The following is a 26,050-nucleotide window of genomic DNA, read 5'->3' on the forward strand; positions in this document are numbered from 1 at the left end:
TTGCAGTCTTTAAAGCATCACAGTGAGAGTAAAATGATGCTGAATTTTACAGTTAAGTTTTATTACTGCTTCATGAGATTAAAATAAATCAAATAAATATGGTCAAATAAAGATTTGTAATGATGGAATGTATCTAAGCTTTATTTTCTATTTCTGATTTTATTACACCTTTTTAGAGTTTCATATTTTTGAAGTGTTCAAAGGCCTGTTAGCCTGAGCTCTTCCGCAATTACATTTCTCCTAATAAATGAGCATTTTTCCTGTGGTCAAGAGATTTTTTGACGCTAAAAGTCGTGTGATAAAAATATATTCTTAAATGCATGTGTGTGTATGTTCTGCATGGATATATTTTGCTCCAAAGCACATCTGCTCTGTGGTTTATTTTGGAGTGCAGGGATGGTAGCATCCATAAATGTGTCTGTAGATGGAACATAGCTTCACGTGCGCGTGCGCGCGTGCATCTTCACCACTAATTTCCTGTACTTTGTGTGTGTGTGGGGGTGTCTTTGTACGTGTGCCAAACCGGTCCAGCTGGCATCGGTTGTAGCTGAAGCCGAGGCCGCTATATCGGTTGCGTGCGCACACACACACACACACACAGTCGACCACATTTTTATTCTGTACGCCTGTAATTATCAACCTCTTCTGCATCGACTACCACGCTGGCATGTATTCAGCGGCGGTCCATGCAGGCCCGATTCCAGCTCTGCACCACGTCCACGCTTCATTTTTCTGCACACACTCCTGTTCTAAAAGCCCTCCATCTCATCTGGTACGGCTGCACCCACAGCACAATGTAATTACACTCTAGCTGTAGTTTGATATTTAGATTGGCTGGAGATTTAAGGTTCGATCCAAAAAGGAAGGTCTGTGTGGTAAAAATAGTCATGGAAGGAGCAGAGAGCCCGAGCGGGAGCTTTGTTGTCTCCACGCAGCAGCAGGCATGGCGTTGTTCGGCGCTCACCAGACATTTATCATGGGGAGAAACACCTGGGTATGCCTGCGAAAATGACTTACCTGCCAAAGAGACCTCACCTCCTTGTCATGTGGTTATCAGGCGCTGGCTGTCATTTAAAAAGATTTGAGGCAAAGCTGATGATGCAGACGTGTGATACTCGTACGTCAGGTGTTTGCTCTGCTCTCGGAAACACAACAGCGCCGAGACATCAGAAAGGAAAGCTTTTTCTGTTGGATATACATCTAGATTTGATCACTTCTCATTGGAGCAGTAGGTATTATATAGCAGGGGTCCCCAAACCTTTTCTTGTGAGGGCCACATAACTGTTTCCTTCTCTGATGTGGGGCCGGGGTCGGTTTGTAGGCTTATTGAAAAAGTCTAACAATCACAGTTTTCCAGAAAGCCGCACATTACCAAATTTTTTAAATAATGAATTTCTGTAATCTTCACAGGAAACATGATACTAAAACATTTTAAAGATTAGACCAATAGTCTTTCCTTTTCCGTCTCAGTTCAGACTTCAGAAGGGTGGAATCAAAACTCATGCTCTACGTCGGTCTCGATCAGCCAGATTAAGAAAAAAAAGTAAATAATAATGTGTCTCTGAAAGTATTTAGGGGGCAGGGCCAAATGTGAAGAAGGGCCGGATCTGGCCCACGGGCCGCAGTTTTGGGACCCCAGTTGGAATTCATTTTATGGTGTTTTATTCAATGATTTTCAAATCCAAACATGAAAGCTTCATCCATAAGTAAGGATATTCTGTTAATCCATCATTTGAACGGCGTGTAGAATTGTTTTTCCTTCTAAAGAATGAATAACTCCTACATTCTGATGTGCTCTGTCTTTTTCCTGCCTGACACACTGAGCCATCCGTGCTAACTGCCTCTTCCTTCTCTCCCGTTCAGGTAAAACAGAGAGGAGCTCGTATTCGTACAGCAGGGAATCCAACCCGCACTGCCACCAGGTCAGTCCAATGACACTTTCCCCCTGAGATAAAGAGCAGCAGGTGTGTGCTTTGCCTTCAGAGCTTGTTACCAGGAGAATTGTCTGACTGAAACTCCAGTCAAAGTTGGAGCGGCTAACACTCAGAACTGACACGCTTCTGTGTTTGCCGTGGGCTGTCGGCTTGGTTTTTGGTTTTTGTTCATTCATGCACTTACTTGTATTTTAACCCTTTAACAGCGGAGCTCCAGGGTTTTTGTTCTTTGATTTACTGTAACTTTTCAACCGTTAACATGATAATTCCAGCAGATTCTGAAGAAGTACAGTGTGTTTCAGTATGTTTAAGATTTAGTGTTAAAGTGTTACTTACGCCCCCTCAGGTGTTCAAGGGTTTAGCACAAAACACAGTTTTTATGAGGAGAAAAGCAGAGAACTGAACCCGATGGTCCACCATGCTAACATAGATGGAGAGAATTCGCAGACATGTTTGCTTTCACTCTGATCATCTCCTGGAGCAGCTCATGTTGGAGGATGTGCACGTGATCCAAGCGGTTTTTGCAGATTTCATGACCTAAACAGAATAAAACCAACTGGCTGAAGCTCACTGGGCTGAGCAGTCTACTGATAGGGGGTCAAATCCCAGACTTGGCAGTCTTAGTGCCCATGAGCAGAATACTGATCACCAAATGTATGAAAGCTTCAAGTGTGAATAGGTGGTGAATGTTGGTTAGATATGGTGATTTGTGCAGTGTTTGTTGAACGGTTTTCTGGCTTAACATAATTTGTCTTACACTGATAACTCTGTCAGCATAGTGAGCACAGAAAACACAACTTGAACCAGAATCAATGTGAAAATCTTTTAAACAACTGACAGAAGAAGATGTTAGTTTTTTTTTTCACAAATCCTGAGCAACATATCATGAAGCATGCCAGAAGGCCAAAGAGCATGATTTACAATGCTATAGTTGCTTGGAGTTCTTTTGTTACTGCACTTTCATGGACTTTATTGTATGTCTTTTATAGAAACTGTTTAATTTCAGTCAAAGCACCCATGTCACTTTCAGCTTTGAGCTGGAGCTTTGCAGGCGTTTCTTGTCAGGATCACACATCAGGATTTCACCTGTTTGAATGCCACCGTCTCAGCTCAGATGGCCACACAGATTCTTCTCTTCTCTACAACCATCCAACATGCAAGCTGGAGACAGGAGAAGACCTCCCTATTAACATTTTAATTAATTTATTTTATTCCCTTTTTTCCTTAGAAAAGTTGTGGGAAAAAATCAAATTCGAAAACCAGACCGTTGAATTCTCGGAGCAGTGTTACTTACGCCTGTTCACACTGGACATGGAAGCACCGCGGAAGCGCCGGGCCGTGGGAGCGCCGCAGAAAGGAGGCCGCTTCCATTCTGCGCCCTTGTTAACCTTTAGTGTGGTTCACACAAGACGGGGAGCGCTGCGGTCCTCCGCCGCGGATCGTTTCGGTGTCCGGTCTATTTTGTGTGCGAGCTGCGAGCGATCCGCGTCAATCCTGACAGGAAATTACATTAAGGTACATGAGAAAGTCCGGCTTATTTTCAAAATATAACAATTTTTTCACAATAAAATACCACAATTGACAAATACGATCATGTTTTTGTATCTAAACAGACTGTCGAGATGAAAATTAACATACAATCATAACACACACGCGAACAGACACGCCCCCATACAAAAAAACAGACACACACAGATCAACATAGTGGGCCGACTCTGGAGCGTTTTAGATGAATGATAGAAGTGGAGGTCTACTAACTACTTGCTTCTTCTCAGCAGAAACTTGGGGTCATATTTTTAGGTTATTAACTTAACCATGATGGCAAAAGCAAAAAAAGCTCTTCCAGAAGCTCCTGTCAGCCGTCACGGAAAAATGCACGTCTGGTGAGAATTGCAGGAGAGAGCGGATGCCGCGCGCTCTTCTGCGTCCAGTGTGAACCAGGCGTTAGACTGCTGGGTGTTTGGATGAAAAGAAGAGCAGAAAGGAAATTCCTGTTTGTCACCAAAGGCCTTGTGCTCTTGTTTTTAATCATTTAGAAGGACCTTTCATCCTTCTGATCTTCTTTCCTGTCAGGAGGACAGTTTTCAGCCATGACAGCTGCATGAACACGCACACATGCCCACACGGCCCACTCCCACAGAAACACAACCCGCTCACGCTCGTGTCAAGCATGGCATTTGGACTTTACGTGCTGTTGGATTAGAAAGAACTGCTGGTTGAGTCTGAGCTTCGTTCCTGTCGGGTTCCTGGTTGCCCTCTCCACGCCCCTGGTTTCCTGCTCACCTGCATCCTATCACCTCATCAGCCTGGAGCCTTCATCTACCCACCATGACCTTCAGTCACCGTCAGTCCGTCTGCTTCATGTGATTTCACCACCATCCACGGCTCCAAATTAACCGGCCCAGACTCCAGGTCACCACCACTCCACGCAAACCGGCTCGGACTCCAGAGTACCACCATCCACTGCTCCACGCAAACCGGCTCGGACTCCAGAGTACCGCCATCCGACATACCGCATAAAACTTTTTCTATACTCATCTCTGTCTCCCGCCTGCTTTTGGGTCCAGGACTCTCACTAACCTAACAGGTTCCATTAACTTTTTAACACCAGAGCTCCAGTGTTTATGTTCTTTGATTTACTGTAATTGTTTAATTATTAGCACAATTAAAGTAACTCAAGTAGATTCTGAAGGAGAAAAGTATAAATATGTTGATGATACATGACCTTTGGATAAGTGAAGGTGACCTCTGACCTACTCCAGTTCAATGATCATTAATTTTGTTAAAAATGCTGCAGATTTGGTCATTAGTTCGAAATGTGACAAGATTTGTTTAAAATGTGAAAATTGATTTTTTCTTTGACATTACATAACTTATAAACATGGTACAACATAGTGAAAATGGGACATTTTTCCCATGAAATGTAAATTATCAATTGAAAATGTAACAATTATTGAGATTAATTAAGTGCTGAATATTGATATCTGGTTCCTAGCTTGTTGTCAAGTATTTTCTTTTTTTGAAATGACTTCTTTATTCATTTTATCTGAACTAGTGTGAGGTTGTGGTTATCAGAGAGAAGGAATGTCAAGGATTAAAAAAGCTCCTTTAGTTCCAGGAACAGCTGAGGCTAAAACCTAAATTTGACTTTTTACATCATATTTCTATGATAAAATAGAGCAAAATGTCTACATTCTGAACGCTCTGGATGAAATGTTCCTGTGAAATAGGATTTTAAAAAAATCAATGAAAAAATAATTTAATTTTTGCTTTCCTTCTGATAATAACTTAACTATATAGTTCTATATTTTTATATTGAATACATTAAATGCTTTTTTCATGTTTTAAAAATGTTTTTAATGTTATGTTTTTCGGAAAAAATAAAGTTAATGCATTTATTAATGTTTTTCGTCCAAGCCAAACATATTTATTTATTTATTTATTTATTTATTTATTTATTTGTTTGTTTGTTTTATTATATTTTGATGGGAACGTTTGCCTCATGAATCCATTTTTATGACAGTGGTTGTGAATTTTTTGTGGGAAATGAATCATTTGACAGAAACAGCAAAGGCTGCAGGTGTGATCCACCTGTCCTACTGAAGAGGAAATCTTCATTTTCAATATTACGGCACTTTTTCTCTGTAGTTGTAACACTCTGCTCACACAGTGGAATCAAGAGTCTCTTCATTTTAGATTTTACTAACAACAGTGAAGGTGGAGCTTTGCTTTAGAATAAGATCTGTGATTGAAAAATGCCAGATCTACAGTTTATCAAAAGCAAAACTTTATTCTGCTGTTTTTTCTTTTTTTTATTAATGAGTGAAGTTTCAACATAGATCGGTCGTCCTCATGGAGCTGGAAATAGCAGATCATTCCTTTCAGAAAACACCAGGTTGGTTGGATGTAACATGCAGCTGGTGGATGCAGGACAGGGTTTCCTCTGACCTCCTTTGCCTATGAAAATAATAGTTCAATAATTCCAAATGAACTCTCATTTAGATGACAGGAACAAAGCTTGGCTTCCCTTGTTTAATGTTAACAGTCAAACATCCAGCCTGAACACTTTAAACCTCCTCTAACTTTAGCTCCAGAAGGTTGTTAGAATCAGATTAGAAATGAAACCTAAATGCAGGTTTTACATGTATGCATGTGAACAATAATATCATTAATGAAGACCTTACCAGCATAGACAAATCAACCGCAGGGCCTGCACCAGTCCTCCAGACATTTTTCTGGTTATTGATTTTTTTATCACTGCATTTGTTACATTTTTCTGTTCATAAATCTGTCTTTTTCTGTCTTTCCATCCATCCATCCACCTTTCCATCTCACTCATGTTTTATTTATAACCACTTCTTCATCTCCAGCTGGAGTCTTTGTACAAGGAAATGGCAAACCATAGAGGACAAAAATATGAAATAAATCAAACATTACTGCATCACTGGCCATTTTCCTACTGGGCTGCTGTCAAATTATCCTGCTACACAGTCTGAATGGCTCCTGATGGAAATTGTTGGAAATGGCAGATTAATTTACATGCTGGGCTGAAGTCCAACATCCTTGGCTGTTAGTGAAAGATTGAGAGAAAGGGAGAGCGCGCACTCACACCGTAAACAGAAAGATTTCAACGATCCCAGTTCATTTAAGCTCCTCCCAAACCTTGGCTTAGCTTGATAATGGACATTTTAAATGTACTCTTTTTACTCTTGACTTTGCAATCATTTATGTTGAAAATGTCCCCGAGCTGATTCCTGGAGCCTTAGCCCTGCAGCTAAAAAACAAATGTCTAATCATCAGCAGGTTGTTTAGATTGAAATAGTTATTTCCCATCATACTTTCAACATAACAGATGCGTTGAAAGTCATGCAACTGTTTTTATAAATATCTAAGGAAAGGCATATATAAACTAAACTGATAATTCATTCAAAAGCTTTTGAGTTTCAAAAGAGAACATAAATAAAACAGACCACTAAACTGGTTGTTCAGTTCCATTTAAAAACATAACAATTCTACAAATACATTCTAATCTTTTCAGGTTTTACAGAAAAAATTCAAAATCATGACAATAATTTACACAGAAGTACCGTAGGTCTAATGTATAAATGGTATAAACACGTCTCTGTTGTCGTCTAACTGTAAACTCAAATTCAAACATTGATAGATTTACCATCTCCTAATTTTGTCTTCAAGTGATTACGTTTATAATAAATCATGGAAAAAAACAGCTTGAAAACAAAGATTTGAACTATTGGTGTTATATATCATATCTGGAGTGTTCTCATGAGAGAAGGGGGGGCGGGGTTATCACATCATCTGACACCGTTTGCAGTTTTTGTGTAACACCTGCTGCTAATACACAGTGGATTCAATTCCGTCACTATCTTGCCCATCTGAGCAGAATGCTCCCGACCCTTGAACTTGTGCGGAAGATGGATGTCAACTTGGAGCGACTTACTGACCGAACTGAAGGGAGACTCGCCTAAATTGTCCACATTCTGGCCCATCTTGAAATTTGCCTCAAAGACAGACCAGTGAAGGACACAAGCCTGCAGTACAAAAACAACTGCTGGCGCCTGAAACAATTTTTATCTTATCGGATCCCCCCCCTTAGCCAATGGTGCTGCCTTGGCTCTCGAAACATACCACTTCTACAGAGTGTGAAAGGCAGCTGTGTGGAGACGAAAACTGCTGCTCATCCCTCCTTGACCTCGGCATTCCTGCAAACTCCCTCCCCTCCCAAGTGTAGTCTGGATGTGTGCTCCTGGAAGCAGCTAAAGGACTATTGCAAAGGTGTCCCCCCCCTGCCCGCCAAACCTCATGTATTGTGTCTTCGAATGTGTTGTGCTTCTGTGTTATGGTGTATTTTTTTGCTTGTATCTAAACATTGTTGAGATATGACCTTTTTTTTGCCACCCACGCCCTAGCCTCCCCTCGTGGCCTTCTTCTCCCACGCTAATAAGGGGCGCCGCTCAGTGGACGTTCTGCAGTGAACCTCAAAGTGTCTGTGTACCTCCCTCTCTGTTTTTCTTGTTCGTACTGAAAAACAATGAATTTCCCCCCGTGGGATTAGTAAAGTATATTGATTGATTGATATTAAAAACATTTTTTATGAACGTCCTACGAATGAATTTTTCTTGTATTTATCTGCCACTGTCAAAGTCCGGTCAGTAAAATATTGTCCGACTGTAAACTGGTCCATGTTTACTTACAGGCTACACATGGAGCAGCTCAGTAGCATTAGCATCATGCTAATGCTACATCGCGGTCACCAAATCAAAACTTTTCCTTTAGCTTTTGGTTGCTGCTATAAGTCAGCCGGCTTCTCTTTCACTTCTGACTGGCTCCCATTAAAAATCACCAGATATTCCGCTGCTGCATCAGCCGAAACTAAACGTTACACCGAGAAGATGGAAGTGACCGCGGGGGTGTGGTGTCTCGTGAGCATTTGTTTACCTTGCCCACTGACGAAGGAAGTAAATGTATGAAGAAAATGTACCAAAATGAGAGCTACTAAACATAAATAATTACAAAGAAATATTTACTCGCCAAAGAGGAGAAAATTCTTCAAAAAAAATCTATTGTGATAAACTCATTCTTCTAATGTTAAATAGTTCTATCGCAACATATATGGTTATGGTTTTATCGCCCAGCTTTAAGTTGAACAAAATCAAAGGAGCTAAAAAAGTAAAGCAGTTCTAATGCCTGCTTGTTAGGGAGCAGTAAAGCCTGAAGCTAACATTAATCTGGAACATAAAAATAAAGACACAAGAAGAAAATGGGAGCTATCATACTTGTCAGACAAAATAAGCAACCCAAAAAGAAAGAACAAATCAGGTGTCAATCAGTCCAGGATCTGAAGTGCCAGAGTTTGGATGTTTTTTGCGGTGGGATTCCTCTGGGATCCAATAACAACAACCTAAATGACCATCTTCGTCTTTGTCTGTTGTCACTTTGGAAGTTATTATTTGCTTCCTCCTCCATATCCTCGTGTCCGCCTTCATTACATCAATGAACCTCCTCTTTGGTCTTCACTAGACTTCTTTCCTGCTAGTTCCAGCCTCACTATTCCACTTGAGTTCCTCTCATTTACACACAGATACTTTGTCTTGCTGCAGCTGACCTTCATTCTACACTTTCCAGAGCAAGCTTCCACTTCTCTAGATGTTCCTCCACCTGCTTCCTGCTTTCACTACAAATCACATTATCATCGGCAAACATCTTGGTCCACAGAGATTCCTGTCTAACCTCATCTGTCCATCTGTCCATCACCACACATACAAACAGGAGCTCAAAGCTGATCCTTGGTGCAGTCCCACCTCCACCTGGATTTCCTTTGTTACATTTAAAGTCTCTTTCCACTGAGCAGTCCGGTCCGGTCCGGTTGGATCCAGTATTTATATCCAGCACTATCCCCGGGTGATTTTCACCCAAGCAAAAGTATTTACTTGATATTCAATATGTTGTATTTTTCTGAATGTTATGGTTCCCTGGGTAAAGTCGTACATGTCCCAGGAATGGGTGGACCAAAGACCAAGTCTATAGTATCATTATTTTTTTAAAGGATTTTTTTTCTCAAATTCCTAATTTTTCTGTCATTTTCAAGCATGTTTGCTTATATTTTCCATTTTCTTACATAAACCACAGTTGAAAAAAAAAAAGCTGCTCTAATTTATCACGTGTTGTCATATTTCAATCTATTTTTTATGACAAATACTTTTTATTGGGTATATTATATCGAGTAAAAATTACCCAGCAAAAGTGATGGTGCAACCTTTTATAGTGAAAGTGTTCTAGACCTGTACCTGTTGCGAGCCCCATCCGTTGTAGGTCCATAGAAAAATAAAACGGGACAGTTGGAGTTGAGCCGCTGTTACCACCTGTTGATTGGCAGAAAGTGATGAGGACATTAGAAAGCACCAATATAGCGTTTCAATTTTTCTCTTTACGGCGGTATTCTTCTTAGCTGCCCACAATCTTCTTTCAAACATTACATTCCTGTTCTACTAAATGTACAAAAAGTAAAACAAAATAAGACAAGCTGCTGGATGACTGCCATTGTTGTTCCTTTTCTACAATGACGCAATGACACGCTAGTGGGGCAGTGCGAGCGAAACACTCGCCAGAATGAACTGGTCTGTCCCGTACTACTCCAGCGGTACTGCCCCGTCAGTGGAAACGAGGCTCTACAGAACATCTCACCACTGTCTTCCAGCTCTCTTCCATGTCATCCATGACATCCGGTTTTACATAAATGTCTCTTTTACAATATATTTTACTTATTTGACATGATAAGAATGCAACAAGAACACTGTTTAATCAGACAAATTTACATTTTTAGAATGTTTATTTTTAAAAAAGAAGAAACAAACTACAATCCTTAAAGGTAATAGTGGGCAGCAGTGGCTCTGGTGGTTAAGCAGGTCAGCCAGTGATTGAAGGTCAGCGGTTCAATCCCTGCCTCCCCCCAGTCAGCCGTCGCCGTGTCCTCGGTCAAGACACCTCCCCCTTTCTGCCTCCACTGGTGTGTGAATGTGTATGAATGTCCCAGTGATGGTTAGAGGGGCCGTCCTGGCAGCCACACCCCTGTCAGTCTACCCCAAGACAGCTGTGGCTACACCACCAGGGCTGGGAATCACTGGGTACCTCACGATACGATGTGATACGCGATACATGGCTCATGATATCAGTGGTATTGCAATACTTCGATAATTGGTGAAAAAAAATAATCTCCAATAACTTACAATATATAGAACACATATTTTTCAGGAAAATATATTCCCATTTATGTTTTAGCTGGAAAACAATCATAATGAACAACTTGTGTCTTCTTTTGTGCATCAAATAAAAGACACTTTAGAGCAGCATTGCTGAAATCAGTAATACTATGTCTTTGACAAACATTGACACCAAGTGAATTGGGATTATCTGTAAAGTTCAGTGGTAACAATCGTAAATATAAACAGCAGTACCACTACTTAGTGCAAAACTGTGGTAAACAACAGAACAAAAATTAAATAATAAGCTGCCAGGAACATTGGTGCAACGTGCGCCCCCATCTACCTCCAATAGAACATCTGACCGAAGAATAACGAATACGTTTTACAGCCTCTTCAAACCAAAATCAAACATTGATAGTTGGTGAGAACCCATCGAGAATCAATCTCAGGACTAAATATCGTATATAGCACAATATTGATACTTTGGCTCATCTCTAGTGGCTACATCAGTAGTTTACCAAGTATGAATGAAGAGTGAATGAATAATGGAAACTGATGGTAAGCACTTTGAGCCTCTAAAACAAACCAATCCAATATTAATAACACAAAACTCTAGTTTATATTAATAGTAGATGTATTGTCTTTTAGAGTAATTGTTTGTGTTGCCTTGAATAAAGTCTAAAAAGTAAAATTATGACTTAGTGATGTGGAATAGCAAACATGAGACCCATCAACATTCCTGGGAGCAAAATGTCTTTGTTTTACATTATTATACATCATTTGACCTGTTTTCATTGGACATGGAAAGTCACAAGAGGAAATTTACCCACATTCATTTTTTCAGTCATTTGGTTGTTTAAGGTCTGCTTGAAAAGAGATTTATTTTTCCATAGTGTGGGCTGTCTCCTTTTGTAATCTCTAACTTTCTGTTTGTGGCTCTTGTGTATGGTTTTAAGAACTAAAGAAGCAGTTTTTTTTTCTCAGATGAAGTGAAGTAAAACAGGGAAAGATTTGTGGAATAGTTTCCAGCATTGATGTTATGCTGACAGTTTCTGCAGAAAGTGGAGTTACAGACTAGAGCTGTTTATTAAAAGGGGTTAATTAGAAATATTTTTAGGTTACTATGGTGATGGTAAACTGTGAACTCATTTTACAAGGTGTCTCACTTCTAAGATTCATGAGCTATATATAATAATGTTGAATTTTGATAAATAATTAAATGAATACTGACTAATTTGACATGATTAAAAAAACATATGTTTAGAGTTACAAACTATTTTGATCCTTAAAAGCTTTTTTTAAAAAGAGAGAGAGGAGATCTTGGCAGTAAATGTTTACAAAAGCAAACACATCAAAGTTTTTATGAAGTCTGGAATTTTCAGTCATGTAAAAAGGTTTAAAAGTGAAGCTTTTACCATTTAAATTCTGAGTCCCTGGTTGATTGAGGCAACGCGTCTCTTTTGTCAAAGTTCAGATGTTTGGACTCTGGATGGGTCGCCATGCCCAAATCTCACTGCAGGACCTCTGATCGCATCGACTTAACATCGAAATGGAATGCCCCTGATGTGGGAATTGGTGTAAAAGTAGTTTCACACTGGTGCCAACCAACGACAAACAGGAACAATATGAGTTCAGGATCTTTCCATGAGACATTTGGACGCATGGACAGACAGAGTGGGACCCAAGCCTCCTATCTCTTTAAAAGATGGGATTTTCTGAGGATTTTAAATTCTATCGTTAATACACCTCCAATTTTTGTGGGTATGTAAACAGGCTCACTGTGTTGGTTTGATGCTAGTTTAGGTCAACATTTACCTAAATGTTTTTAGACGAATGTGTTCTCAGTATCAGTCATTTAGGAGGGCCCTGAACTTTTGACTGAATGAAAATCTGCAGTGTGCAACACTACAGCAGTTTTTATATGCAGACGATATTTTAGCTTCACTTTTTTTAAGTGTTTGGGTCTTTTTCTCATCTTTATGTATACACACATACATTATCCTTGTGATACCCCAAACAATTTGTAAACTTTAGCATATTTGACCTGAAACAGATTTTTTACAGCTGCATTTGCAGAATTTCTGTAAAATCTGTTGCCAAAATGGGAAGAAAACAGATGTGAAAGATTTAAACCTAATCTAATTTAGATTATTTATAGCTCAACTGTGAACCGGTTTAACCAAGACAACGCATTGAACATCTGTCTTACACATTTTAATCACCTACCAATCATTAGAAATAGCAAAGCTATGTTATTCTGTGTGCAGCACGACCAATGCCAGCCTGTCAGAGCAGGTCACCACACAGTGACAGTGGTGCAGAGCTTAAACCCTTCAGTCAGACAGAAGCAGCAGAATGAAAATTCACAGTTTTATTGAAGGTCTCCAGCCTTTTCTTTATGATACTTTCTTCTTAGCTTTTTAGTTCCATCGTTATGGTCAAGAATGTCTGCTGTTAAAGTAAAGTTGGACAATAAAGTTTTTTCTGTGCGACTTTCCTTGGATACAAGTATATGTTATCTTTGTCCCCCCTTTTGCTTCCTGAGCAGTCAGTGTTAGCTTGCTAGCAGTCAGTCTCTTTGGCTGTGCTGTTGCTCTTTATCATTGGTCTGTGGGACTTTGCTGGAAATCCACTGATGATAGAGATCTCACCCACGACTGTGAGTGTGTGAGAAACACAGAACATTTATGTTTTTTTCTGAAATAGTCTATCTGATTGATGTTCAAATGTTTGTCATATTTTGTCATCTTTATTTCCAAAATTTCCCAGAATTCTACTTAAAATGAAGCAGAAATGGTTCTGCTCTTCTGTTACTGACTGTTAATGCTACTTTTGAATGTTCTCACTCCCAACACGTCACATTTGGGCTCTTGGGTAGGAACCGCCTCTCCATCACATATTGACGCTTTAAGTGAGTCCAACTAATTGTTTCTGCTGCTCCCATCAAATAACTGTTAAAGTTGGGGGCGTGGCTTTTAGGGCTAAGGTGACTGGCCCCACCCCCCTGTCTGATTACGATAGCTCTGTGTCTCACTAGCGTAAATCTTCATATACGTGTCCATCAATCTGGGTAATGTCCAGTCGTATGGTTCTGATCCGGATGTCAGCTGGGACGAGGAAGAATAAGGGGGAACGCTGTAGTTTCATCTCTACAGTTTGTTTAGATACAAAAATATGATCTCATTTGTCAATCGCTGTGTTTTATTGTGAATAAACATTTATGTTTTGAAAATAAAACAGATTTTCTTATGTATCTTGATGTAACTTCCTGCCTGGACTGACGCAGATCGCTTGTGGCTCGCGCATGAAACGACTGCTCCACGGCGCGAGCCAACCACGAAGGACAGTGGAGGATCCTGGCGCTCTGCGTCTGGTGTGAACCACACCATAGGTTAACAAGGATGGAAGCGACCTCCGTTCCACAGCGCTTCTGTGTGCAATGTGAACCAGGCCTGACTGATACAAATGATCAACATTGATAAAACCAAATCTCCAATAGTTGTGCCTTTTCGTTTTTTTCTTTTATCCACTCACAATAGTTCAATCATTTTCTTCTCTCCACCTCCTTCAGTCTTCAGGGCTGGTTGTCAGGAGGGAGTCGTGTGTGTTCATCCGCTCACTTGTTGTGCGTCCACTAGCTGTGGAATGTACAGAATGTGTATGTGTGTGTTTGTTTGTATGCAGATCTGCTTTCACACTGTCCTCCACATTTGTCTCGATTGGCTGTTTTCTGACCAATGGCAGACTGACAGGAAGTGCAAGCCCCTAACAGCTGGCCCCCCAAGAAAAAACAAGGACAGTTCAAAGACTGTTGCATGAGGTAGAATAGGAGTAAAGAAGCGTGGGCCAGAGTTTGGCTCAAACGACGACCCTAGCTGTCATTTAAAAGGAGAGAAAAAGTGTTTATGACGAGAATCTTTACCCAGTTCAGACCAAAAACACCTAGATATGACTTCATCTTTGGATAATATAGTTTTGTGTGTGTTTAGACAATGTGCGCTCCAAATCTTTATAAAAACAACATCTTTGCCGTAAGCTGAAGAAGAGCCCTCAGTCCCGGGTCAAAGACGGAGGCAATCATTGGGAATACATGCAAACCAGAAGTGAGCCTTCCTCATCCGTTCATCCTTTGTGTGTGGCGAGATCCTGCCTTTGCAGATGTTCCCCAGATCTACGCACACACAGCCGCACACACGGACACACAAACGCACAATGATCCAGCTGCTCGCTGCTCTCAAGAGACTCTCAGCCGTCTCTTAGTCTCATCTGCCGGCCGCCCAGATCGACACTTCACTTGATTTTTACTATCGATCACACTTTCCCACACAAACACACTCAGATTCTGCACTGATTTACACTCTTTGTGAGGTAAGACATGTCTGCGTCTGCTGACAGTTGCATTTGTGATCTATTATATGAACAGTCGGAGTGACATGGCCACCCACAGGCAGTGCTGTACGCGAGGAACAGAGTTCTGTTCATTTTAATCATGCTGAAATATTTCTGTTACATTTATTGTGTCCCTCAGACAAAATCTTACAAAAACTAGTAGATTGAGGCTCACAAACTTTGTATGAGCTGCATTTCTGTTGCACCGTGGCAATAAAATGTGACATTTGACCCCATGTGCTTATTGAAGTTATAGCTTTCATTTTCTGTCCCACAGAGTATGAATTTGTGAGTAGGAATTATCAACGGCTGCCCCCCCTCACCTTCTGTGAATGGAGAGTGGTTGTTTTTTTTGGTCATGTTTCGTCTGGAACATTGGTCTCCAATATCCGGTACCAGTTTGCTAAACAGTTGGAATGACCAACGACCATCACATAAGAACTCTTTTTTTTTCATTTTATAATCTGATTCTAAGAGAACTTTTATTTTGGAAAATGACTGGATTCTCTCCGCCACATCCGATTCATTCTTGACACATGTCAAGTCTAAACTCCATCTGCTGCTTACTTAAGTGGCTGTATCAACCACTAAATTTAAACCTTAAAGCCAGTAAAATTAAGAAAAAAAAACAGATTTGGAAAATTTCTTGGAGTGAGGAAGCAGAAGATGAACCTCTGACTGCAAAATAAAAGCAATCTGGATTTAACAAACATAAACTGGAGTTTTTACTCTGGATTTATTATGACATTTATTCTCACAGTCTTCCGGGTGTCTAATGTTAGGAGGATGCTGCTAAAAAGTTGCTCCCATTTGTTATTATATTTTAAAAATTCAACTTTTAGGGACTTTCTTTTTTTGTATTTATCCATGACACCTTTAAAGTCGGGGAAGACTAAAGTTGAATTTGTCAGCTTCCACTTTGCCAGTAATGGGTTAACGCAAAATCTATTTTACATTCTAATAGTTCTTATATAAAATCAGGCATTTAAATAAATGTTAAATCATCTGCAAATATTCTACAGAGGATGAAGTTTAATCGAAAGGAAAGGGAAACTGGGAACTAAATCAAATATCAGACCCCTGGTTCAGCCTGTGACAGACCGGTCTGTGAGAATATTGTCTTCTATGAAACCGGTTTGTGAGATCGTTGATCTCGAGGACATTTTTGCCCCTACGTCCTCAGTGAGTTTTTGGCTTTGATAATGAGCCGATCAGAGTTTAGGGAGCTGTACAACAGCATGCAGCAGCTTTGGTTAGCTTAGCATTTATCAAATGTATAAGTGTGTCTGCTGTGCTGCTTAGAATGACTGACTCCATAACCTCTTGAATGCATTAAAAAGGCTGTGAAGCACCACAGTATACTACCTAATGGATGCAGTTTGTTGTTGGACTGATTTGTGGCTGAAGGACAGTTTCATCAATAACATTTAGTATGAACATGGATTAGCTTAAGTCTGCACCTTATGTTTGGAAGTGTTTTTAACTGGCCAGGAGTCTGCTGAAAAAAAGTTCATATTATTTATCATACATGAACGTCTCCTTCACTGACCATAAATTATTTTTCTCTTCTTAAATGTTTTGATGAGCCTTGAGAAGACGAAGGCTTTGAAAGCAGAACAAGGACTTTCACACAGGATGCTACTTTAGATCAGGGGTCTTGATCCCTTTCTTTTCATTGTTCAAAGAATACTGAGCAGTGAGAGGAGACCTCGGGTCGGTGCTGGAGTGGAAGTGTTCACCCCACTGTGAAAAGGGTCAAATTATCGGACTGACTAAAGCAGGAGGCAACACTGTTTATTTAACAGCCTTTGTCAGACATCATGAAGGCGCAGCAGCGAGCGAGCGACTGTCTATCTCTGTCAGTGGAGTTAACCCTCTCTCCTCTCTGATGTGTCAAACTTCAAACAGTGTGCTGTCACACACACACACACACTGACGCTGAAATTGTGGGCGAGCCACAACAGCTGGTAACAGACACAGAGCAGAGCTGAGCTGTCACGTCGACACTACAGAGATGACACACAGCAACACACTCCTTATATTAAGATAGGCACACAAAAAGAAATGCATTAACTCTTACAGACACACACACACCTACAGGCATGTGCAATCCTGGCTTGATCCATGAGATGTGGAGAGTCAGCTGATATTTTTCATGTGTGGTCCCTTCATGGAGGCTCAGTTCTGTGCGACTCCCTTTGGATTCTTATCGGAAGCAGATGAAGCAACAACTTCCTGAATCCCGCCGCTTTCATCTCCCTTTAAATGAGGAGGAAATGAAACCCAGACCGGATGTTGTTCAAAAAATGTACTTTAGTCTTCAAAAGAGAAAAAATAGCAACAGAAAAATGTTTTATCTCACTTTAAGTCTGGAATCATTCAGATGAGTTATAGCGCCGTTTAGTTCTGTCAGCAAAACGATGCGCACTCCAGTTCCAAACTTTTTAACTTCAAAAGCTTGATGTAATTTATGACTGCTGGTGTCCAACCTTGACTTCAGTTCAATCAATGAAATGCAGTTTTTGTTTTGGTCTCATTCTAGTTTTTATATTTTCCAAGTGATGCTAAATGAATGTTTCTGTGAAGGTCTGGGATCATATTTAGCCCTAATGGTGTCTTGTGATGACCGTCTGGATGTGGAACATCATTCAGGTATGTCTGAAAAGCACAGATCAATTTTACTCTTGTAATAACTGTGGAAACTCTGTACACCTGAAGAACTTAATACTTAATACCATTCATATTCTTTGGGCTGCAAAGTACAAGACGGATACAGAGTTAGACCTATTCTCAGCAGATCAAGTCTAGTGTCCTTCAAGTCCTATGCAATCTATGCACCATGTGGATCATTTTGACCTGAACCTCACGCGCTGCCACTTCCTGTCAGTTTTAGTCAGGCTACTTATCTGATGTAGGGTAAACTAGGAAGCATTTGGGGCTTGAGGTTGTATTTGACTCCTTTAAGTTTCGCAGCAGTGATCGTCACCAGTGTGCCCTGACAACCATTTATCGGCTTCATTGATCAACCATATCTAGTCCATTGTCTTAATGGAGTTTTTACTAGAATACTTTCATCACACATACAGAGTATTTGTGTGTACTCTCCTAGTTTTGCATTGTGAGACAACACTGGGGTCCTTGGGTGTGCCAGTTATCACGCATTAGCAACTTCTTGCAGCCATAGGTGAGAGTTAGGAAAGTAGTGAGAACCACTGCTAGAGCCCATCCAGGGTGTGTGGATGACTGCTAATTAAAGGTAATACCTCTACTACTAAACCCTACTGTACACCCCAAACACTAACAGCAATTAACTATAGACGGAGCTGTGTGGCATGTCTCCAGTTTAAAAAAAAGACCACTTGTTCTTTGCGGTTGTGGTTAACTCAATACATCAACTTAGCAAATTTCTGTGTACTATCCCAGGTGTTGTCTAATTTTAGTTATTTTTACATTTTATGTTCATTTTTCATTACAGTATGTGTACACACAATCACACCTAAAAAGGCAAAGTTTGTCTTCCTGAAGCACCAAACACCCAGTACTCACAAAACACTACCGTGTACTGTATGATCACATGACTTCTTCAGATGAAACGCAGCCATGTTTTAACATTTAAAACCTGTTCTACATTTAAACAAAGTGACTTTCAGAGTACTGGTCCTCCTCTCAGCTGTTGTGGGGTAAATTAAACAAAACTAACAGTTAGTAAAGATAAAACAGCGATAATTAGATATTGTTTTTATCATGCTAGCTAGCATTATCCCAAAGGAAAGTGACTACTAGCACGTCATTTTCTAAATACATGTCGCCAGTGATGAACTTCTTTATCGGCTGCATGGACCTGAAGGAAATTTTAAGGTCTGATCACGGTTAGGGTTCGGGTTAATGCACCAAAAGGTTGCTGATCTCAGCTGTTTCTGCAGCTCTCTGCACATTAGCTGTGTGACAGCTAACCGGACTTAAGTAAATACTGCGACCAGTATTAACATTTAGCTTTGGATGCACTTGAAATACATGAAACAATGCAGCAATCTTCATCTTGGCTGTACCTATTACGTGTCGCCAACATGAATTCCCATCAGTTTTTGAGCTGGTCGACCATAAATACGAGTGAAGAAAATCTGCCTTAGCAGCTAGGTTAACTTCAAAGTTTGCTATGTAGGATGACAAATACAATTCTTTTTGCTTTTTATTTTGGAGTATTCCAATAGAAAGACGAACAATGCGCCTAACATCATTTATAGTGACTCTTGGTAGCTCCAAAAAACACCTTTTAAACTCAAAATCCTCCACTCTTCCCGTGTCCCAAGCGGACATGACTGAGCGGTCATGTACTGAATGTGGAAGGAGGTCGGGCATATGGCCCATTGCTGTAAACAATGCATTAAAATGACCATGCTCAGCACCCAGTACAAAAAAGTAAAACAAAACACAGATTATGCAGCCAATGGAGGAAAATGTTTATTATTTAATGAAAGAATGCACTAATATTTAATTCAAGGTGGCAAAGTTAGAAAAAATATTTCAGCATGCCAAAAAGCACACACTGTCAGACTTTACCTGTCCACTTTATGGTAACAAGCTGGTAACTCTTCATGTGTCACACCATGATGCTGGGTTAACAGTGACATACCACAGAGCGTTACTTGCGGAATGATACTGAATGATTTTTGGTTGTACAATACCCTCACACCGCATCACGGTAACTCGCTGCAGATCCTCTGAGGCATCTTGCTGGCAATGGCATCACCAACAAGATACCGTGATCGCTTAATATGCGAAGTCCTAACGTTACCTCACCGCGAGCTCATTTCAACGTACTTGCAATAATTTACCCGTATAGCGCACTTCTGGTACTGCAATTTCTCAGCTGTCAGATTGTACCGTATTCCTACGAGCAGTTATTTACCTTTTAACATTAGCTATTTACTATATTATGAGTGAACAGCAACATACTGTGCTGAAAAAAAAAAAAGAATAAACATCTTGTGTTAGTAAAGTATTAAACATCAAGACGACAACATTATGCACTGGATGTTAATTTTCTTTAAATTTGATTTCTCTTTTTCCATTGAAAGAAAAATACCACAATAAATCAACATCTCGGGGGGGGGGCTCTTCCAGAGTTAGTATTAAAACGTGCAAATGTTGTGTTGGTAGAAATAAACTTTGGTAGATAAAGGTCAAAATAAATACAATGAATTAATTAACACGGTTGCACAAAAAATCAGCTAGACAGACATTTTTTTCTTGCAGGGTGGTGAGGTAGATCATCTCTATTCTTCTTCACATGTCCAGAAAACGAGGTGATTGGTCATCTGTGGAGACAGTTGTCTCCCAAAAATAGACACAACCACACTTTAAAAACAATTGTCTGCCTTGTAAAATGTATGTGCCGTATTAAACTCAAGTTTTTAAGAATGAAATCAGCCATACCTAATTTGAAGTTTTCCCCTCAGATTCTGTCAGCCGCTGTGACTTGAGGATTAATGTGAACAACCTTTCTCTTCATATGATATAACAAATGATATAATACAATGACATGATATAACAAATTAGTGTATTGCAAGAAAATGAAGTTGTGTTGGGAAATGCATTTGTAAATAATTCATTCAACGTATAACAATAATAATGTAAATGTTCAAACATACCTTTGAATTAGGTCCAATGTGGCGCATCCATTCTCCTGATACTCCAGGCTGAGCACATAAAATGATGCAAAGAAGACTGATAGTGCATCAGCAAAGATGTTCTCTTTGTCCACACTTTTTTACATCTTTAATATGAAATCTCAGATGGCCCCAGAGAGTCGTGAAATTTTGACCAATCTGAGGTCACCTGTGAACTTTGACTCCTCCTCAGTCTCCCTTCTTCTGTGATTCCTGTGCAAATGGGAACAGAAGGCAGAGGATGTTGTGAAGGTGGCTTACAAGTCTCAATTCCACAAGAATATCTATAATTAGCCATGCGTTTATGGCTGCTAACATGTAAACTAAACAATATAAATTTCTGTGCGCAGAAGCCACACAATTTACAAAAAAACAAACAAAAAACCTTTGTTCTATGAAGTTAATAAACGGCGTATACTTGTATAGGACTTTCTACCCTCGAGGGCCCAAAGCGCTTCACAGTCACAGACCCATTCACCCCTTCACACACTGGTGGTGGCTCTGTTGCCAAACACTGGCATCAACCTCCCACCAGAGGCAATTCGGGGCTAGGTGTCTTGCCCAAGGACACTTCGACACATGGGCGGGCAAGGCGGGAATCGAACCTGCTATCGTCCGATCAGAAGTCGACCGCCCTACTGCTGTACCACCTCCGGCTGCACCTTACACCTTAACCACAAAACACCTTTTATGTTCAAGTCTAGACCGTGCAAATCCATAGACATCATATTAGAAGATTATCACATTAGAATAGAATAGAATAGAATAGAATGGAAAAGAAAAGAAGAAAATTTTAGGACAGTGACATGCGTGGAAATCTATGGTATGTCATTGAATTTAGTCGCATAGACATGCAAAGTACTGTACTACACTGCAAGCATATGACAGGATATTTTACTGTACATTTTACAGTAATACGCTATGATAATTACGGCAGAATCTATCATCATGCTGTATATTGCATCTGTTTCAGCGACAACGGTAACGTGCAATGAAAACTACGGGATTATGTCTAATCAAGTTACATTGACATGCAAATGACAGTACTACACTGCAAAGATTAGTTTGACATATTTTACTGTTAATTTCACAGTAATTCACAGTATGCCCTATGGGAATTACTGCAAAGGTGAACAGTGCATGATTAGACACCAAGATCCTTCATATCAGTAGAAAACGTAGATGTACTTCCATGAAATACTTAGCTTATTCCAGCAGCCATCTTGAAAAATGTCTGCCATCTTGGAGTTTAATGGTCGGATCTGATGCTTGTGTCACATTTTGAAGAATTCCAGTGAAAATGTGTTTTTATCAGCCCCACTAAGATGAACATAATGCTAGTCACTATGACTGGGTTGTGGCATTCAGCAGGAGGTGGACTCGGTGCTGGATAGAGGCAGCCAGCTGCTGATGAATTTCTCACGCTCCTTGAAAGCTTTGTTTCATCATAATTATGTGCGGGTTCTTCACAGACACACCGGCAGTGACCTACATTACAGCACATGCTACTTGTTTGAGTCTGCACTGAAGTTGGCTTCAGAATTGCAGACTCCTGCAGCTCAGACAGACGAGACACTGATGCAGTTTTTGAACAGAGAAACATCTGCAGGGAGCTGCACTCTTCCATGTCAGCACTCAGCTGTGGCTGCAGTGCATGATGGTCTATAGTGTAGTACAGTGAGTTATCTCTACAGTAAAGACTTTTCCTGTTTATTTCTCTCACGTTATTAAAACAAATACAAACGTCAAGATAGAAGAGCTATATGTTAGAATCTGTAGTCAGTCTTTATCTTAATGGTTTGTGGGATTTTCCGGCGTTTTATTCTGGACTATAAATGTAAACTCTTGTTTTTGGATCCATTCATATCAGTGATGGATGCGGAGATGATTTTGACCCCGGGTTTCTTCAAACTGCATTTGTGGACTTTAGCCGAACTGCAGATAACAAAGCTTTTGTCTTGACTGTGAATATTTTTGTAATGTTTTATTCATAGTGTTGGTTCACAACACCCTGTTGATCCGGATGATTTGACAGGAAGCTTTCGTCTGAAAAAGCGTTGGTTTCCCTGCTCCTGTCTTTGTGCATATCTGCACAGTGAAGGTATGATGGGAGCGATCGGCTGGAGATGGCACCGCGGGCGGGCAGGACCATTTTTCATCGCTCTTTCATCTGTCTTTTCATCTGCAAATGCTGCATCATCCATCTTGGGTTTGTTCCTTTTTATTCATTGAGCCAACTTTATTTCTTCTCTTCACTTTCATTTCCTCCTCATATTCTGTCTTGTTTTTTATGACTTTTGTTTCTTTGTTTTCCTTTATCTTTGCTGTTTTTCTCCTCCTCCCTCTTCACATTCCTTCACTACCTTTGCATTCACCTCTGTCTCTGTGCAATTCTCCTCTTCTTCTGAGTGTGTTTTTCCTGAACAGTTGTTGATTTGGGTTTACCTGCAGACTTTCTCTACTGTCCCTCTCTGCTTCTCCGTCCTTTAATTGCATTCAGGAAGCTGACAGATACTGTGAGGTGTAATGCGCTGTCTGATTCCTCTCTAAGTGTTCTTAAATGATCGCTATTTTTTTGTCAAGCCAAGCGTTGAACGTTAATTAAGGAGAAAAGCTTTGAACTACATGAGAAGTGTACGTGTGTGTGTGAGGTGAGGGGATTGTGTGTTTGTTTTCCTTCATCTAAGAGATCACACTTTATCACACATTTATGTTCAGTTGTGACAAATACAAATGTTCCTGCTTTCTCTGTTGGAATGGAAACATCCGGGATCGATCATCTTAGACTACACTCCAATTCACAAGCAGAGTTGAATGGGGACAAATCAGGATCAGCTTAAAGTGAATGAAAAACAAGACTGAAAATGTCAAAGTAGTTTTAAACTCAAACCTACATATTGTAAACCTGAAGGAATTATTAAAAATGTGAAAAAACATAACTTCAAATTGTACAACATGCTGAGCATTCACCAGGAAATATAGGCTAGAAAAGAGCTGTGAGTAATAAAAGAACCAAAACTCAAGAGCATTACCCAGACAGCTGATCTATGCTTCTCTTTGGGCTTCACTTTTCATGGGCGAGCTGCAGGAAGTTGGTCTAAACTTGATGCTCTTGTGAGCGAAGAAAAAGTCTAAAGGTTTGCAGGAGGGAATATTGCAGGCAGCTTCAGCTCGCCGTAAGGGAAGTCCTGCTTTTGTGGTAATGTCAGGGATTAATGTGACGCTTCCGCCTTCTGTGCTGAGACGGGCCTTTTCTCTGGTACAAACAACCAGCAGCTCAGATACGCTCGCTTTAGACGCCACGGAGTGCCAGAAAAATAAAATGCTTCAAATGCTGAATTTAATCTGGCTCAGTTACAATTGATCGTGTGTTGAAGAGGATTAATTGCATCAATTTATCTCTGTTTCTTTGTGTAGTCATTCATGCATTTGTGCTAAAGCCTACATTTGTCTACAATTCACCTTTTTTAATGAAATGGAAAAAGTTGTGTTTTTTTATTTAAAATGTTCACCATTGCTTCATTGCTCAGACCTTTGTTGACCTCACAGTAACTCATTTTAATGACTTCCTTTTACTTTTTGAAGAGATAACCAAACACTTGATTAGTTGGCTCTAAATTCCTTTATTATATAACTATAATTCAGTTTTAAGGTCATTTCTTCGTTCTAACATTTCTTCATTGCAGTTCTGTCAGTTACTCATTTGGGGGCGATATTGTCTAAAAGAGCTTTAGTGGCATGAGTAAAAAGGGGTGAAGAAGAGAAGCAGAAACTCCTCTGAATTCCTGGTAGCGCTAACTGAAGACATTTCCCAACTCTTCCTTGATTTCTGCTCATCCGGGTTATGGTTTGCTCTTGGTTCTGTTGTTTGGTCTATGAGCGGTCTGTTTGCGTTCAGACTAAAGTGAACTGCACCAAAGTCCGTTGGAAGTAAACCCAGCCTCTTTTCTGAAGCGTTTTGTCCTCTCCAGAGTTCAGGTGAGCTTCCACTCCAGAGTTTCAGAGAAAAACCTCAGTTTTAAAGACAGCTCAGGTATCCAGGAGGTTCCAGAGGGGTCAGCCCTGAAAACCTTTATTTACATGATTCTCTTCTCAACATCATGACAGCAGTGTACTACGGCAGACCATGATCTCCCACTCTGAGCATTTTCTTACTCCACACTTAATGCTTCTCTTAAGGTCTCTTACAAACACCTGTGAAAGGATCAAAGCGGATTTAGACCCTAAACCTTAAAATGTTACAAAGGGAATCAAACCCTCAATCTCCTGACAACTTCTGAACTTCCTCAGACACAGTTACCCTATTCTGTTGCATGTAACATTAACTAGAGCTGGGTTGATAAAATCAATCAGTCGATTTGAATCAATTTATTTATTTATTTCGATAAATGTGTCCTGGCAAACAGATGCGGGCTGAGAGCCTCTAGTGTTGGGCAGATTTTACTGTCACAACAGGGATTTATTGAGGGGAGACCCACCTCCATGCTCCAGACAATCGCCCGCCCCTGCTGCTGGAGGTCCAGGGGGGAGCAAGGAAGGAAACGCCCACCCCATGATCTGAACATTTATAGATTATTCATGTATTTCTAAGCAACTAAATGTATAAACTTAAAATCTAATTGAATTGAGAGAATCGAAAGAATAGAAAAAAATCGGAATCAATCCAAACTCTCTTGAATCCTTTCTGGAAATTATTATGGATACCCAGCTACCTACTATAAATCAAATCTTTTTTCTAATTTTTATTGAAAATAAGATAAATATGTAAATTCTAAAATGAAGAACATTTCTGATTTCCAAAGTAAAGCCTGATGGAAAAGCTTTCCTGACAAGAAAAATCTTCATTCACAAAGACAAAAAGCGCTTCGGCCGCCCAGCTTTGAGGGAGTCCATCCCAAAAGTTTACAGACCCTGTGACATGAACCGTCCTGCGTGTTTTCACCCGAACTAGAACTTCAGTACATGCCCCCTCAAATATCCAGGCTGGAAAAGGTGCAGCTTGTTAACGGGAAGATGGTGGCATCAGGAGCAGGATGTGACATGCTTTTCCTCCAGAGGAAGACAGTGAGCTGGCAGCGCTTGCCGCGCTCGCCGCGCTCCGTCTCTGTCCGGCTCGGCTGCAGTCCTCTGCTGGTTTTGGTGGTTGCAGCCTCAGAGCCTGACTCCCTCAGGAGTGTGTGTTCCTGAGTGTGTGTGTCAACCCAAGCAAAGCTGGCGTACAGGTGCGCCGCTGCCTCGCCAGCACTTCCTGGTAATTAATGACTTCTTCCTGCCTCCCTCTTTCTCTGTCTCTCGTGGTTGCGATGGTGCAAATTGATGACACGTGAGCATTTGCTTT

The 26,050-nt window shown here is 40.4% G+C and overlaps 1 protein-coding gene across 5 annotated transcripts in view; it reads left to right on the forward strand.

Annotated features, from left to right (window-relative positions):
* The window catches only part of LOC112144148 (transcription factor 4), a 262,277-nt gene that overhangs the window by 115,304 nt on the left and 120,923 nt on the right, over positions 1-26,050 (forward strand). For 4 of the 5 annotated variants that reach the window (XM_024268487.2, XM_024268485.2, XM_036214524.1 and 1 more), the window contains one exon: positions 1,864-1,922. In XM_024268487.2, coding sequence (XP_024124255.1) covers positions 1,864-1,922 — 59 coding nt within the window. Of the gene's footprint in view, positions 1-1,863; positions 1,923-24,543; positions 24,691-26,050 lie in introns of those variants that run through there. The other variant, XM_024268490.2, reaches the window with a different exon arrangement.

The sequence above is a fragment of the Oryzias melastigma genome, linkage group LG12, assembly GCF_002922805.2.
Source record: "Oryzias melastigma strain HK-1 linkage group LG12, ASM292280v2, whole genome shotgun sequence".
Taxonomy (NCBI): Eukaryota; Metazoa; Chordata; class Actinopteri; order Beloniformes; family Adrianichthyidae; genus Oryzias; species Oryzias melastigma.